Here is a 17,756-nt window from a genome sequence, read left to right as displayed (position 1 = left end):
ATTCCCCTCTGCCTTGGAATTTTACAATTTCATTCAACTCATTTAGCCTAATGAGAACTCTGTCTTGATGGGAGCTTAAGTGGTGCCTGCTGTCTTTCCTGATAAAGGAATGCTGCCACGAATCTTTAAAAACAACATTACTTATCTGATTTATGTAGTCAAAATGTAGTGTGATTTGCAACTCCACATTAAGCCAAAAAATGTTTCTAAAAGGTTAGAATAACCCCAGTAGGAGGAAGTAGCCTCCATGGGCTTGGATAAGTAATTTACTTACCCATTACATGTTTAAACCCGAGCAGATCTGTAGAAGCTTAGAGCCAACATAATATGTATTATTGAGTGGCTTTACAGCAAATATAAAGTTTGCCAGAATATATCACCCAGAAAACCCCACTGCTTACATATATTTATTAAATGAAAAATAATTCATTGCCACCATAATTTTGTTTAAGGGGAAATCTAGGGCAAGTGAAATCCCCCCTTTTTGAAAATGGGATGTATGACAATTCCTGCTGTTTCTCTGGAAAGTATCCACAACAAAATGCTATGAGGGCATTAGTCTTATTGTCAAGGCTTTCCTGGCGCCATGCATCCAGAGGGTATTAAATGAAACATTTACCACCCCCTGATTATGGAAAAAGCTAAGAAACAATGTGGCCAGTTTGTCTTTTTAAAGCTTCATTGATCAAAACCCCCTGTTATAGGAACCACAAAGCTGCCAATCACTGTACTGGGGGCTTGCTTACTAATGGGTAGATGCAAGTGCCACTGACAGGTGCAACTCTCAGGTAAAACAGAATTCTAGCATATGCCCTAGTAATACCCAGAAGTATAATTAGTAATTAAAAGACAGAGAAACATACAGAGGTAGATTCATTGGGGTTTATTTATTAAGGAGTGAAGTTCGAGATCACCACAGTCCACTAGAGTGCAATTCTGCCATTCTCCATTCATTCCTATAGCATTTTTAAGGCATATTTATCAAAGCGTGAATGTTCACTTTCACCCAATGATAAATACTCTTTTAAAAATCCCATAGAAATGAATGGAGATTGGTGGAATTTCAAACTAGTGGACTGTGGTGATCTCTAACTTCACTCTTTGATAAATATGCCCCATTATTCCTTTGGCCTTGTGCTGTGGTTGCCACTGCCCCATCCAACCCAATCTCCTTTCCGTGGCACCGTGGCTCTCAATAGGAGTTACCTAGTTGGATGTACCTAGATGGCTGTTCTAAGGGAGTAGTTTCTGGCCATTGCTGGTGTCCTGTGATTAACAGGTCTCCAGCCTGAGATCTGCTGTTCGATCACAACCTACGTTTTTGGCACCCCTACTCTATTAATATAACTGAACATTTAAGTAAACTACTGAGAAATACAGTGCCCAACAGTGTCCTTATTACAGACAGTGGAAAACAACCTACAAAGAAAATACAGCTGATCCAAACATCATAAATATACCTGCCCAGTGTAGCATCAGGCATTTTAAACACTCTTTTAAACACTCTTTTCATGGATTTATAGAAAATAACAATCTCCCTAAAGACATGAACAAATCTGTTACTTCAGTTGTTATGCCTTTATATATTCATGTACAAAAGTATCCTTATAAAACCTTTCCATATCCCACCTGTTTCTGCTAAGCAGTGGTTAGTGATCTCCCTCCTAAGTGTCCTGTTACTAGAGACAAATTCTTTTCCAGCCAATGAGAGTGGATTAATTCATGCACAAACTGGATGTTTTTTGGATGTATTCCTTTACAAAAGTATCTCTTCTTGGACTGAACAAAACACAAGCAAATTGCTGTTTGTTAATTTCTTTCATTATTTTAAGAATGCTTATTGTAATCACTCACTCATCCGAAGCCTGTCCCTGTGTCCATTTCAATTTGGGGATGACAGACATGGTAAACATGAGCCCCGCTTCCTTAGCTCATTTCTGTTTGTTTGTTTTTTGTTTGTTTTTTTTTAATTAATGCATATTGTTATCCTTTTTTGTAACTGTTCTTTAATTATTTACAGTTGGTACTATTTGTTTGTTTTATATAATAAGTATCAGACTTTGGGGCACATTTACTAAGGGTCGAATATCGAGGGTTAATAAACCCTCAAATCTGACCCTCGAATTTAAATCCTTCGAATTTGAATATCGAATTTGAAGTATTCAGCGCAAATCCTACGATCAATCGAAGTAAAAATCGTTCGAATCGAACGAATTGAACGATTTTAAGCGATTGATGGAAGGATTTTTCTTCGATCGAAAAAACCGTAGAAAAGTGATGGGGAAGGTCCCCATAGGCTAACATTGTAACTCGGTAAGTTTAAACTACCGAAGTATGTAGTCAAAGTTTTTTTTAAAGAGACAGTACTTTGACTGTCGAATAGTCGAACGATTTTTAGTTTGAATCGAAGTCGAAGTCAAAGGTCGTAGTAGCCTATTCGATGGTCGAAGTACCCAAAAAAAATACTTTGAAATTCGATTCCTTCACTCGAGCTTAGTTAATGTGCCCCTTTGAGTTCAAAGGGGTGGCATATACACATATATTTTCAACAAAGTCCCCCAAAATATGCTTTGTGTTCAAAGTGTGTTCTGCCTTCATCAATAGTTTAGTTGTACTTTTTAATTGTCTTCGATTTTTTGGCTCTGACAATGCTTTCTTGCATAAACAATGAGAAGGGGTTGAACTGGACAGCAAAGACCAAAGACTGGTGATTTTTGTAACTGAACCTGCAGAACGCATTGTTAATAAAATATTTAATTAATGAGTTTGTATTGGACATTGGTGTAAAATGCCCCTATAAAGGCGGATTATGATAAGACTTGTTTGACCTCTGGTAAAACCTGACTTTAATTCACACATCCCATACTGAAGAGGTCAGCAAAGTCAAAACCAATCATCCAGGACAAAAGCACTACAGGGGTCATTATTAAATGTAGCACTAGGAATAGTATTCAGCAGGGCCAAGCCTAGGCAACCCGGCACTGCCGGCAGCCATCTTGCCCGCTCCCACAAGCACAATCTTGTTCACGCTCAATAGCTCTGTGTCCTAGGCACGTGCCTCTGCTGCCTACCCCTAGTTCCTGCCCTGGTATTCAGAACAGCTTACTCTAACTAGTTCTCTGTTACAGAATAGCACTTCATGATTGTGCTCATTATGCCTATGCCTTGTGTTTAGTTAAATCTCTTATGGGGCAATGTAATATGTCTCGTTAGTGCAAAAAACATTCGCAAACACGTTTGCAAACATTAGCAACCAAGATTTTCATTGTTTGTGGCCTTTATGACCAATTTGAGACCTCAAATACTTCCTTGCAAAGTCTGCGAACAAATGGCTTTCACAAACATGTGCAGTGTATGTATTAAAATTTCGCAATCACAAAGGTTTTTTTTGCTACAAAAATTTTAACAAAGCTTGAGAGCAGGTGTTAATGCTAACCTTTGCTTAGAGATAATGAGCAATGTAATATTTGCCAGCGAATGATTTTTACAGTGCAAGCAGAGCTAAACATTCGCAAAAACACAGTTTTAAACAATGCTTGCGATATTAATTACATTCCTCCTTTAGTGCTTTGCACTTCTTGCACCTGGGGAATATCTTGCAAGTAAGGGGTATCCAGGTGGAGGCCTATGTCATGCTACTGTGCTACCTTACATGGTAGGTACATTTTTCCAACAAATGCACACTATTCACTACCCATCGTATATCCCTGCATCTTCGGAATTAAGTAAAGAGTATTGCAGTGTTGTAATTCTGAGGAATGTGGTTAAACAAAACAGTGATTTGCACCATTGTGCAATATCTTGCACTGATGAGATCTAACAAGATCAAACAGGCTGTCTTCAAGTTTGGATACAGGACTATAAGGCTGTATCTATACTATAAATGGCATGTATCGTACTAGAAGGGCTTTTTGGCTTAACTTAGCCCGTCTCACCCAAACCAGTTATGGTTTGCTGCTCCAATATTAGAGTGATATATATATATATAACAGTGAAATCGTTTTTAAATATTTGGATTATATGGATAAAATTGAGTCTATGGGAGACAACCTTCCTGTAATTCAGAGCTTTCTGGATGACTTACAAAGTAACTTTCCCTTTTGCTTAATATGAATCATTTCAAAATTTTGGATCCAATCAAGTAAAGCTACTGACCAAAAGGACAGGCTGCTTTAGCAAGCTGATATACACAGTTCTCTTTTTATTACAAAGCAAATAACACTGGTAGTTTGGGCTGAATATCCCTTGACGCTTTACAATGAAACACATAAATGGCAAAAATAAGTGGGCTGGCTGCTTCTTAAAAAGTGGAAAAGTCCTTTTAAATTACTTAATGTTAATGAGTTTCTTTCTTTAGGCTTCACCAACACAATGCATCTTAAGCCGGTGGCCAATCAGAAAACACAGCCAAATAAAATTCAATTAAAAACAATACTCTATCAATAAGAGTAGTATGAAAATAACTATACAGTGATAAGAATAAAAAGTATATCTATGAATTTTTCTTGGCCTGGTGGTCCCTTGGCAAACTCATTTTGTGAAACTCATTTTGTCTCCTCTATTCATGAAAATGAAAAGACATTTAGGTTTAACTAAAAATAAGATGGGATGTCAGAATGTTGACAATGAAATGGGGTCTCTTTTATCCTTTGAGCCATTCAGCTCAGTTCCCATTCAGTCAGTTGTGGTTTCTTAGTCATATACCACATTGCTAAGCCATTTCTTGCCTGGGGCATTTTCTCCTAATAGCCAGAAGATACTTTAGTTGCTCCCCAAGCAACACGTTGTAACCAATGTTAAAAGTGCTTTCTTTCTGGAAGGCTGACCTGTGTCTTAACAATGCAGCTTTTCATTCATGCAACAAAGTTCACCTTGTAAGTTAACTGGTGTCCATTGTCCCAGGCATATAGCACTTTCTCTTTGGGGTTGTAGTCTACTTGTGTAGTAAAGGCATATTCATTAATGAAAGGTAACTTTGGATCTGCTTCTGTGTCTGTGTGAGTGTCATATGCATATGAAATCATTCCTTCCTTTTGATTATAGACATCGACAGCATAGAGGATTCCACAAATGATAAAACAGTTTCCGTAGGAGTTGCGTTTAAGCCCCGTTTTCCAAGTTGTCTCCTTCTTTATGGATAGATCATTAGGATCAAGCTTACTAATAACGATGACTTCTTGTTGAGAATAATCATAATCCACAGATGGGTAGATAACCCAAAGGCCACTTTCATCAACGGCAAAATCTATATCAGAATGACCTCTCCATTTCCAAGGGGTAGTGTCTTCATATACTACGTCGTGCAGGAGGGTCCAAGCGGCTACAAAGCGCTGCTTTAGGTCATATTTAATGATGTTCTTGGTAAAAACCCTGTTGTAGTAAAAGGCTCCTTGAAACACCACATGTCCAGTCCCAATCCAGTTGTAAGGGACCTTGTAAAGATTGCTCCAACGACCTAAAAAATAAGGAATTGATTTATAGAAAAAGGAAAAAACTGTTATAAGTATACCCCAATTCTTAAAGCGAACTATACATGGGAAATATAATTGCTATCCTAGGATATATAATAATCTTTATCTCTTGTATACAAACCGGTTGTGCATGAGTATATAAACTCTTCTACATAACCAAGAAAATAGTTTCTCATAGATAAATGTAAGCTTTCCAAACTATAAGTTTCTTTTTAAAGCATAACAAATTTTCACAACATCAGTGAGGTGGAAAGCTCAGTAATTCCCTCTTGTCTTGTGGGGCGCTGAGGTGTCAGGTCAGACCTGAAGATTATATCTTAGACCTTGAAATCTGATATGGATCATATGCTAGACCTTTCCTGTTGTGCCAGAGAGAGAGTTTACCACACTATCACATTCCAAATTGCCTAAAGTCAGTGCAGCTGTACAAATGCAGGATTTCCACTTCATCTGTAAGATGTTAATTAGAACTCTTTAATATTATTTTAGGTAATCTTAAACGTAAAATATTTAGTGATGGAGTGAGGTTGAAAAATGGCAAACTGTATGTAATGTATGGTATCCCAAAACCCATAACAAACCCCAAGGTCCCAGTCTCAGCTCACGCTTCTGCCTCTAACAACTGACTTTCGCTTTGGCAGGAACCCTCCGCTACTTAGATGAAGGCAGGTCTTAAAGTGAGAGGACCAAGGGGGGAGTTCTGGGCAGGCAAGGAACCATATAGTAACATGGAAGGATGGGGAACAGAGAGAGAGTAGCAGGGTCGGACTGGGGGGTTCAGAGCCCACCGGGGCTGACACATCAGGGCCCTGCCCCCCCCAGTAGCAGGGACCCCCACTGCTTCCCCTTAGCAGGGCCCCCGCCGCTTCTCCCCAGTGGCAGGGCCCCTCTCTGCCCCAGTCTCCGGACTCCGGTCAGAGGAGCCCACCTGGCCTGATACAACAGGCCCCGCCATGTCCCCCGCCGCTCCACCATCCCAGTGGCAGGGCCCCCCGCCGGGCTCCCTCTGTCCCTCCCTCCCCACCGGTGCGTACCTGCTTCAAGTATCGCGCCCCGCCTTTCTCGGACAGGGGAAGGGGAGGAGCGCCGGCTATCCTATGTCTAGCGATCCTGTCTGGCCCGACGGGGCCCATGAGAGCTGGGGGCCCCCCGGGTTTTTCCCCGGTTTCCCGCCGGCCCAGTCCGACACTGGAGAGTAGTAGTGGAATAACAGGCAAGGGTCGGTCCAGGCAGTGATACAGCAAACAGGCAAGGGTCAGGAACAGAAAATCACAAATCACACCCAGGAAATAGACCTACGTTGGGCAATGACTCAATGTTTACATCACAGCTGGTTTTGAGACTTTGATAGATTGCATTCGCAGAGTGATTGAGGTAAAAGATATGGGCAAGGAAATAGTTCCCTTTTAGAAAAAGAAGTCCACAATCTCTCTTAAATGAAATAGAATGATCTTTTGTGTCTGAACATTTCTTACCTTGCTTAAAGTTGTCAAGGTTCCGGAACTCCACAAGATTATTTCCATAATAGTAGTTGGTAACATAGATCCTTCCATCTTTGGCTGTTGGATCTTTCATCCATGCTCCTTCATTGCGCCCATAGCTGTGATGTTTTTTTGGCGTCTCCACAGAAGCAATGGTCCCTTCACACTCACCTTCCCTGACTGAGAAAAAAGGGTGCAGACTGTTGAATGGATCTTCCTACTTCAACCCGACAGAGCCCCACTTAGGGCAAAGATTGAATTTCTTTAGCGGCTTCAAACTCAAATCCTCTTTGTCAGAAAGTACCCTTAATAGATTATCATTCTGTCACCATATCAAAACTGTTTAATATGCTATTTACATGCTACTGACCTTTATTTGTCTCAGCTTCAGCTCCATGGACAGTAGAAGAAAGGGTAGTTGGTGGATATTCTGTAGTTGTGGTAACTGTGCTTCTCATGGTTGTTGTTGATTGAGGGGTGGTTGGAGTTGTGGTAGGTGTGGCTGTTGGTGTTGTTTTTTCAGTGGCTGTAATTCTTTCTTCCCTAATGAGGTAGGATTCTGTGATATTCCCTTCTAATTTAATCTCTGTCTTTACTCCTCGGTGTGATCCCTTAACAACACTGTCTAAATTAGGAAAGAAGGTCCAATTAGTTCACAGTGTTTTCATTGCATGAACAACTGCATGAACTGCTGGTTTCTCTGTATCTTTATACTCTATTCTATTATCTATGACCTTATTATAACACAAAAAAAACTTTGCTTTGCTCTATTAAGTCTTTTCTCCTCTATGCACAAGGCACATCCCATCTCATTTGCTTTGTTTTTGGAATGAAGGCTTCCCCATTAAGACATGTACTGTGAACGGCCAGATCAAATGGCCTTTGAATACACTTGTTCTCTTTCTAGTAAACATATAATTAAACTTATACAGTGTATATATATATATATATATATATATATATATATATGATTAAAGTTACTATAATTGTAATATTGTTCTGCAGAATCCATACTTCAGCCTGTTTCTCCCGACATTTCTCGCTAAAGTTGACTTTGTATTAGAAAAAAAATTCACAGGTGCCATTTATTCATGTCTTGAGGCTATGGTTATTTTCATTTATGTAGGCTTTCTTCATAAGAGCACCACAATAATTTTCTCCAGGGCCTTTAACAGCTACTGCTTTGTGACCCATTGGGTTGTGTCATCTATAGATCTGATCATTAAGGAAACTAATACTCTGAGAATCAATGGTCATTTCTCCTTTGCTATTTTTGTTCCTATTTTTCCACAGGCACAGGCATCTCCCAATTTAGCAAAGCTATTTGAATAAGCTTGTATATACTGAAGATCCTATTCGTTGCTATAAATGTATTTTGTTACATGAGTAAAGACATTTCATTCATACTAGATGTGGCCAATTGCATTACAGGTGGACCAAACAATGCTTTTGACATCAAGTGATAAACCATGCCACATTATATAACTTTTATTTAGTGGAACAAAATGTGATACTAGTTTAATTAAAATTAAATAGAGGCACCAGAGGCCTGGTGGGCTAATATTGGAAGATTTAAAAATTCACTAGACAGGACAATGGCTACACTAAATGGAGGACCCTTAAACATTTTACACCAGGCATGTCCAAAATCAGGCCCGGGGGCCAATTACGGCCCATTTTTAAATTTACACTGGCCCTCAGCCTCCATCATGAAATTAATAATAATGCGGCCCTCCAGCACAGTACGATCAGGAATCATGTAGCCTTGGCAGCAGTACATGCCAGTACGTGTCTATTGCTAACACCTTCAGCACACAGGCAGCAGATCATTTCACTAATGTGCCCAAATATTATTTCTACGGCTGCACGATTCCTTGTTTAAATGAGTTAAATTATGTTAATAATTTGTCAGGCTGAATGGTCTGCCCCCACACATTTTCACCTCACCAATTCTGGCCCTCCTTACAAAAGTTTGGACACCCCTGTTTTACACTGATCTCAGTATTGGGGGAACAGGACATAGTTTTGGGCTCCTACATAGGCAAATGTGCTTCCTCCTTGGTCAAGAAGGGTAATTTTGGCATGCAGTGTCTGCACATGTATGGGCATTTTTAAGATGCAGATCTCTTGGTACAATTTAAATGTTAGTGCAGTCGCCAGTGAGTGGTTTGAGAAGATGATGCAACTGACTTCTTGCCTATACATCCATGTGTGTGTCCAAAAACAATATGAGACACTGTCCCAGCAAATAGGTCAGCAAATCTCTTGTTTGTAGATATTTATATTCTGAGATATCCTGGAAGTAGTCATTATTTTATTCTGTATATTCTTATTGAGATTTTAAACTTCTGTTCAGCAAGTATATTACATCTGAAGCTATAGCTGTTAATAATTGCTTTTTATTTAGACTTTCTCCTGATCTCACCTGACAAATGTCATTCGATAACAAATTCACAACAAATTCTGCACCACCATTTAATAGTCAGCCCTGTAGATTCAGCTTCCATGACGATGATCTGTGATGGTTTTTAGCTTCTAAGCAGCTGCCTCGAGCACACTGAGCATGTGCAGTGTCACGACACTCCTAACAAATTCCAGGATGGGGGAGCTACTGTGCACAACTGAAGGCTGAGATCATTACAGTTATAGAGATGCTGAAACGTTAGACAAGTGTAGCAGGTTCAGTATATAAAATATATCATTGCTAGCTTTATTCATTTGTTTAGGGTTATATTCTTCTTTAAAAGGCTCTCCTTGTAAGCAAACTAGCATATTCAATAGTGTTTGAACTATAACAGAAATAGGAGCAGCTTATAACTGCATTATAATTATGTATAATTGTTGCTTTTTCTTTCTATTCAATTGCCACTTCCACTAAAATGCAGACAAATATCAAACTAAAATGTTAAGCGAAAAAATAAAAGCTGTGAAGTGCAGCACGGAAACAGTTCTCTGTCCTGTGTAAATGTACAAATCGTATTTCTACGACTAGAAAAGTGTTAGGTGTTGATGTGCTATGCTTGGATACATTTTGGTGTGGGAGTTGAGTTCCTGTATGATCCTAGATATTGGAGAACCAATTGCTTGTTCAGTGATTCATTTATTCAAAGTTGCACGACATGTTTCAGGCCTAATGGCCCTTCCTCAGGTGCTTGTACGAGGTATGACGTTTGGTATAGGATTGATTCTCTTTGGTGAGTATACAGGTGTGGGGGTGTTAACGTTTGTGGTCATGAATTTCTGCTTTCTGTCTGGTCACTGTATAGTTTGCAGAGCAGATTCCACACTGTCTGGAGACCACGTTGACCTTGATTATTCCACCATGTGCAGCTTGGAGAACTGTCACCAAATATCTACACTGTCCTAGCAAATGTAATGAAAATAGCAGGAGTGTCTTTGGCAGGGTATTCTATCCCCATAAAGTATCTCCAGCTGAAGAGACTATTCTATTTTCTGTATAATGACTTGGGATGGTACTTGTTTTCTTATTGCCTTCCTGTGTATTCTCTGTGCAGAGGTGTATTGCGTGCTAAGTTTTCGCCTGTGAAAGAAGTGGTAGGATCTATAATGGCAGCATTTTTGGCTGAATCTAGAGAACTGATCATGAAGCAAAGTTCATATCTGAGCATATGCAGTAAGACATGAGTTATCGAGAACTAATGAAATTCGGAAAGATCACCAAGAGACGTTTTTGATGCTTCCTCTACTTCATAACCTTCTTGATATGCCAAGACACACACTATCTTCTTTACAGGAAACAGACTATCAGCTAATCTTCATACCTTCAGGCATTGTAAATACAGTCTTTGCAGTGTATGGAGACAGACTGTGCTGATAAACCCGCATTTCAAATGTGAGGTTTTTAGCACCCCCATGGCTATAATAATACAAACCCAATAAATTCAAATTCCACAAGCCTTGCAATGTTGTTGTAAAATAGAACTACTCTTGAATCTTCAGCCTCTACTGTAGAAATAGTAGGAAGGACAATTGTGGCCTTAATTCTCAATTTCTCTGTTAATACATAGAACCATTTAAGGACTACTAATGCCATAAAGTATATACAATATATCTATATTTTTACAAGTTTACATATGAATCCCTAAGGTGTAGGCTTCCAGGATTGAAAAAAAACTCCTGAACTGCAAAATTTTCATTTAACACCTAATTTATAGTTATATCTGAGATGCAATAAAATCAATAAAAAAAAAGGCTAATAAATGTTCTACTATATTACATATAAAAAAACTAATTACAAATAATATCAAACATAAGTGCAAGTCACATTGATCAAATTGAATAATATAAATGCTTTACATACTTATGGCTGCTCCTGTGTTAAAATGCTCATGAATGGAAGGTACTTCAATCGTACATGTTTTGTTCTGTTGCCCAGCAATTTTTGTTGCATTCCAAAGTACCTCCCTGTGTCCATTCTGCATTCACTTCTCACAAACAACTCTGCAAATCACCAATCAGGTTTCCGTCCATAAAATTGAGTGTTAAAATAAAGTAAATGCAAAGTGAGGAAATGTCTACTGTCTTTCATATTTCCCATGTCACGTATGGTATCCCAAAACCCAGAACAAGCCCCAAGGTCCCATTCTCAGCCATGCCTATTTGCAATTACAAGGAGAGTAATAGGAGTGAACCAGGCCCTTATAACTCTGCTCACATAGGGCAGAGTTAATGCAGACAGCATGGAAACACCAGGTTACTGGTTTGACTCCAGGCAAGCTATTACACCTCAGAAGATGTGTAACTTGGAAATGTAGCATGTTTTCTCACTTATATATTTGTTTTGTCCATTTATACTGACATTTTTCTTTTAAAATATTCAAGATAAGAGTAGGGTGCATAAAAGGTGCCAATCATATTTATTTGGCTAGGGTTTGAAAACTTAGCATGCAAAGTCCAAACAGTTTGAAGTAATAAATGTACAACAAGCTATTGGTGAAATTAAAAAAGCACAAAGACTTGGTTATCTTGATACCAGGGCTCAGACTGCTAATTAAGCCCTCAATAACCCACAAATAGTGCATCTTTCATTATGCTGCTTTAGGAAATGTGATTTTAAACAGATATTCTAACTCATTGCAACCCATCAAAAGTTTTCTTCCAAACCAATAAAACCAGTAAGTGGTACTTGCTGATTGATTACTAAACCTGGTGCAAATGTCATTCCAATAGGCAGTGTTTCATGAAGTATATAGGAACATGCAGAATAAGAGTAAGAGCTGATGAAAATTACGCCTGAATTGCTTAGAAAACCATATTGGATCTGCAGATCATTGAAGTTCTAAATCAATTTAGTAAACCCTATAAGGTGTCTAACTTAAGCCTTATACGCCTTATAAGGTGCCCAATCATCAATTTTGTACTACATTTACAAAACAGGATACAGCTTAGCATTATTACTGCAGAAACGTTGGCATGCATTAAGGCACAGGAAGATAATGGAATAATGATAATTCTACTGTACTAACTATTCAGTCTACTAGAAGTCAATTAATTAATTGTCAAGAAGCGTTTATAGAAACAAAAATGCAAAGAGGGGAATTCGGCACACTTTTACTTATATTACAATAAGTGGGAGCACTTTCCACTACTTATGAGCTGAATGGTGTGCAGGTTCAATAAATCATGAAACGTTAGAAAAACTGAAAACGAGGAGTGAACCCTCCAAATTGTACTGTCCCATTCATATTCCCTGACTGACAAGCTAACAATAAAATATGTTTTATTTACTATATTTAAAATAAATATTAATCTTCAAAAAGAAAAGGTTTAAAAACAAGTGACCTGGCAAGGGTCTAACCATCGTTAATATTCTCATTTGTAAGAATTGGTTACGGGAATATAATGTGCCCCTTTCACTACAGTTTGTGAATGAGGCAATCCAGTAAGCCGCTGGGAAAAGTTCCAAGGCTTATGGTACCTTCCCCGAACCTCCCCTCTTCACACGCACCAGCCGCCACCCAAGTTCCTTCCCAGGCGGATTACAGTGCCCTAAATTTTTGCAAAGATTTCTAACACCCTGCCTGTCATAGCTAAAACCTAAGATAAAATCTATTTTAAATATAGTAAATAAAAGCTACATTTGTATTGTTAGCTGGTCAGTCAGGGAATATGAATGGGATGGTGCAATCTGGAATGTAAACTCTTTTTCCATTTTTCTAATTTTACAAGATCAATTTAACAAACACAAATCTAATGAGCCTTGTGCATAACCTGGCTCTGTCAACAAGCTAGGGTCATTGGGTTCTCAAAAGTCAAGAGCTAGGTCATTTCTTGCACCTCAGTGCATAATTTTATTTAGCTTTAGGACACATGGTCACATGGTAAAGGCCTAATTATTACTATGTCATGTAATCTATGACACAAAGGGGCACATATACTATGGGGTATATTTATCAAAGAGTGAAGTTAATAGTGAAGTTCTGCCACTAGAGTGAAATTCCGTCACTCTCCATTCATTTCTATGGGATTTTTATAGGCGTATTTATCAAAGGGTGAACTTTCCCTTTCACCCATTGATAAATACGCCTTTTTAAAATCCCATAGAAATGAATTGAGAGCTGCGAAATTTCACTCTAGTGGCGGAACTTCATTCTTTGATAAATTTACCTCTATGGGTCGAATATCGAGGGTTAATTAACCCTCGATACGTGACCATCGAAGTTAAATCCTTCGACTTCGAATATCGAAGTCGAAGGATTTACCGCATTTCGTTCGATCGAAGGATCGAACGATTCGAAGGATTTTAATCCATTGATCAAACAATTTTCCTTCGATTATAAATTACTTAGAAAGCCTATGGGGACCTTCCTCATAGGCTAACATTGGTGCTTGGTAGGTTTTAGGTGGCGAAGTAGGTGGTTGAAGTTTTTTTTAAAGAGAAAGTACTTAGACTATGGAATGCTCGAACAGTCGAACGATATTTAGTTTGAATCGTTTGATTCGAAGTCGAAGTCGTAGTCAAAGTAGCCAATTCGATGGTCGAAAGTTGCCAAAAAAATTCCTGTGAAATTCAAAGTATTTTTCATTCTAATCCTTCACTCGAGCTAAGTAAATTTGCCCCAAAGTCTTATATCATATGGTAGAATGGGCAAAGAGAAAGTAATGTTGTGCATGCAGAAAGAATATAAGTTGCTCACTCCTACTCTAGAAGGACTGGAGCTTTCATTCCATATTAATGACAAGCCAAGATTGGATTCCATTATCAGTACTTGATTGTGTCTTTCTGTTTTTAGAACTGACTAGAAAAGGTTAAGGATTCCAAGTCATCCTACTCTTTGGATCATCTTTTCAGTGTTCTTTAAGCCATCGTGCAACTGTTCGCCCACAGGCAGCATGTGGTGGAGGCGTCAGGCTCTACTTTCCATACAGATCTTGCCCCAGATACAGAGTTATTAGACAATAGTAGAAGTATGTTATTAAGTGTGCATAAACAGCTGACTGTAGCAGCAAAGAAACATCTGTGAATTTCAGATCGCCATCACCCCACTGGAATTTTACAATGGGCTTTATCCTACTGTAAATAAACTAAAGGGCAGCTCTGTTTTATTAGGGATTATACTCACAAATGTCTGATGCTTGGCATTAACCCTAGAAAATCACCATGGTTTATATCACTCCATTCACAGCAATACCAGTAAATGGATAATTGCAAAGTAAACTAACCTAGAGATTAACAAACACTCCTCTTCTACCATATACAAACTCCAGAAAATAAGAAAGACCCACTTTACAACTGTGTGTTTGTGTGTGTGTGTGTGTATATATATATATATATATATATATATATATATATATATATATATATATATATATATATATATATATATATATATATATATATACTGTATATATATAAATCCTTCTCTGAATGTAAACATTATAAGGAATTTGTTTTAAAATCCCTTAAGAATCCATAAAATACAATAAACATTCAATACACAGCACACAGGTATATTGCCCCCTGTATAGTGCCAACCTCATTTACAGCCAGGTAAATTCCCTTGAGAACTGTGCAAAAATGGTACCAGAGGCCTCTCTTTAACTCTTGTATTGTAATATTGAATATATTTTAGTAGGTAATCTGTTTGTTCACTGTCTACATCCATTTATTGTACAGAGCTGCGGAATATGTTGGTGCTTTATACATATGTATTATTCAGATTAGATCAATAAAATAGGAACTATAAAATAAATTTGGCTAAAAATGCCATATTTCATATACTGAACTTACTGCACCAGCTTAAAGGTTCAGCATTTCTATAAAAGTAATGATTTTGTACATAGGCGCTCACCATCGTGGATTTTATTGGGAGTATCAGTGACACTGTACAAATGGTGTGGTCCCAACAAAGGCACAAAGAGAAATAAACAAAGCCTTAAAAGGGCAGTTAGAGCTTAAAAAAACCCTTCATAGACAAACTACATTGTTATATTTAACTGATAAAACTAGTTTTACTTGCCAGAAGTAAGTTACATGCTTTTATTTTAACAGTGGTAAACAGAATACAAGTTTACAAATAACCTGGAAAAATTAAAATTTATTATCCACAAAGTTCACCAAAAAAAAATGGTATTTGCATACAAAGTTGTTCCTTGCACTTACATTTGGATGCAATTAGTGCTGCTGCCTTCACCCCGCCTCCTGATTCAAAATTTCTGCAAATGCACACAGGAAACCCTGGAGCTCCCACCACCTATGAAGGGTTCCTAATGTGTGCAGAATTAATTGCCACAATGAACTTGCAGCTAAAGAATCAGGCACTGATGCAATCTCAATTGTGAATGCTGGAAGTGATGCCCCCCCCCTCGACTGCTCACCTTTCCTGTTCGGGGATCTGGGGGAGGCCAGAACACTAGTGCGGAGATCGCAATTGTGCTTTCTCGCACTAGTAAAGCCAAATTTCCTGTTTAAGGAACTGAAATTCGGCTTTTAAAGGTGCCAGGAGCAGCTTTTTGCTGCCCCTGGTAACCTATTTGGTGCTGTCCCTCATTGCGTTCCACTCCTGGTCTTAAGTTTAAGTGCCCATGAGACTACCCTCATTTTTAATGCAATGGCAGCTGCTGTGATGTAAACATAAAAAATCTTGTACAGGGAAGGGAAAGTGTCCCTGTCCTGTATTGTCATTACTAGTAGTTTAAAGGGGGGGGAATACAATCTTAATATGCATTCTGTTTAATTGGTTTACCATAAATAAAAGTTCAGTGTGAAAGCACAAAATACATCTGCATACTTGCCCTTATACATAAGTGGTATGTGACATATAATGACTACCCTCATTTTTAATGCAATGGCAGCTGCTGTAATGTAAACATAAAAAATCTTGTACAGGGAAGGGAAAGTGTCCCTGTCCTGTTTTGTAATTACTAGTAGTTTAAAGGGGGGGGGGGAAATACAATCTTAATATGCGTTTTGTTTAATTGGTTTACCATAAATAAAAATTCAGTGTGAAAGCACAAAATACATCTGCATACTTGCCCTTATACATAAGTGGTATATGACATATAAGTAGTTTGTCTTGGCTGAGGTATTCTACGCAGACCACAGCTAATACCGTATCACAATATTTATGACCACTAGAAAAGCCTTTGCCATAGCCTCTGCCAAGACAAATAACATAGCATGGTCTATTCAGCTCTTTTCATTTTTGCCGCCCCTGGTACCTAGAGGGGCGCTGCTGTCTCAAGTCGCCTCATTGGCGAAGCGCCCCTGTCTGTATATGCTTCCCAAATGATCCTCTCTGTCCCAGTGGCCCTTCTGCAAGGTTAGGGGTTCAGCACCTGTCCTGTTCTTGCAAGGCCACAATGATTTGTCAGATGTGTTTAGCAACCTCCACTGACATCAGTGGTAGGAGAACCATCCAGAGCACTGATAATTAGGAACATGTTGGTTAGCATTTCTCTTTGTGTCATGTACATATTGTAGCCTCAAATTGCATTAGCTGCCATCAAACCATTGGTATAAGTATTTTATCACAAATGTATGTTAATTATTTAGGGCTTAAAAGTTTATTTTCTGGTCTCACTGGAGTTCCTGGGTAAAGGGTAAGTGACCATGATTTCCACTGCCCAGTTATAGTTTAATGCATGATGTTGCTGGGGGGGGGATTAAGTATTTAAAATGCATCTCAATCCGCCAATAGGTAGTGTAAGACCATACAATGAGGGACCTTGACGTGGCACATGGATTTACATATTTTGGTACTAAAATCTATTTTTCGTCATATTTATTTTATTATTTACACAGGTTGAAGTTGTTCACTGACAATTTTTTTAGTTTTGTATAAATAATGGCTGTATTTTGTTTGTAGCTGCTGGTTAACTCTAGAATAAAAGTTTGAATAAAGTTTAGTGCTCTTACTAATATGGCAGCATAAATTAGACACAGAGTACATGAATTTTTGGATTGCTATTGGTTTTTAGGGGTATTCGAGATTATAGGTTAGTATTGCAAACTTCAGCTTTATGTAGGGGCCCCTACGGGTTAATCTGCCCTGCAGCTTTAAGGCCCCCACCTTTTTCTTGGAGTGATCTGCCAGGAGAGAATGACACTCCCCTGCTACACTGCTATATAGTGTGTGTAGGGAGTGGCCACTTCCTCTTTGGCCTGTGGATGGTGATCCAGCTGGATGTGCTCAGGGGGACTGAGTGCAATAGGCCCAGAAGAAGGCATGTGTCCAAGTCGGGGACCAGAAAACCCTGTGAATGAGGAACAGATATACTAGGGCAGACTTGTCATAGTCTCTCTAGGAGAGAAAGGCAGATAGGATAGAGAGAAAGAGCAGCT

The 17,756-nt window shown here is 38.6% G+C and overlaps 1 protein-coding gene across 1 annotated transcript in view; it reads right to left on the bottom strand.

Moving 5' to 3' along the window:
• Positions 1-4,097: 4,097 nt before the first annotated feature.
• The window catches only part of olfml2a.S (olfactomedin like 2A S homeolog), a 55,354-nt gene continuing 41,695 nt past the window's right edge, over positions 4,098-17,756 (bottom strand). Inside the window, exons 6-8 of the mRNA XM_018232860.2 lie at positions 7,323-7,577; positions 6,947-7,132; positions 4,098-5,455 (exon numbers count right to left, since the gene is read on the bottom strand). Coding sequence (XP_018088349.1) covers positions 4,854-5,455; positions 6,947-7,132; positions 7,323-7,577 — 1,043 coding nt within the window. The 3' untranslated portion in view covers positions 4,098-4,853. The remainder of the gene's footprint in view (positions 5,456-6,946; positions 7,133-7,322; positions 7,578-17,756) is intronic.

The sequence above is a fragment of the Xenopus laevis genome, chromosome 8S (assembly GCF_017654675.1).
Source record: "Xenopus laevis strain J_2021 chromosome 8S, Xenopus_laevis_v10.1, whole genome shotgun sequence".
NCBI lineage: Eukaryota > Metazoa > Chordata > Amphibia > Anura > Pipidae > Xenopus > Xenopus laevis.
The sequence above is the reverse complement of the archived record's forward strand: the minus strand, read 5'-3'. Positions and strand labels throughout refer to the sequence as shown.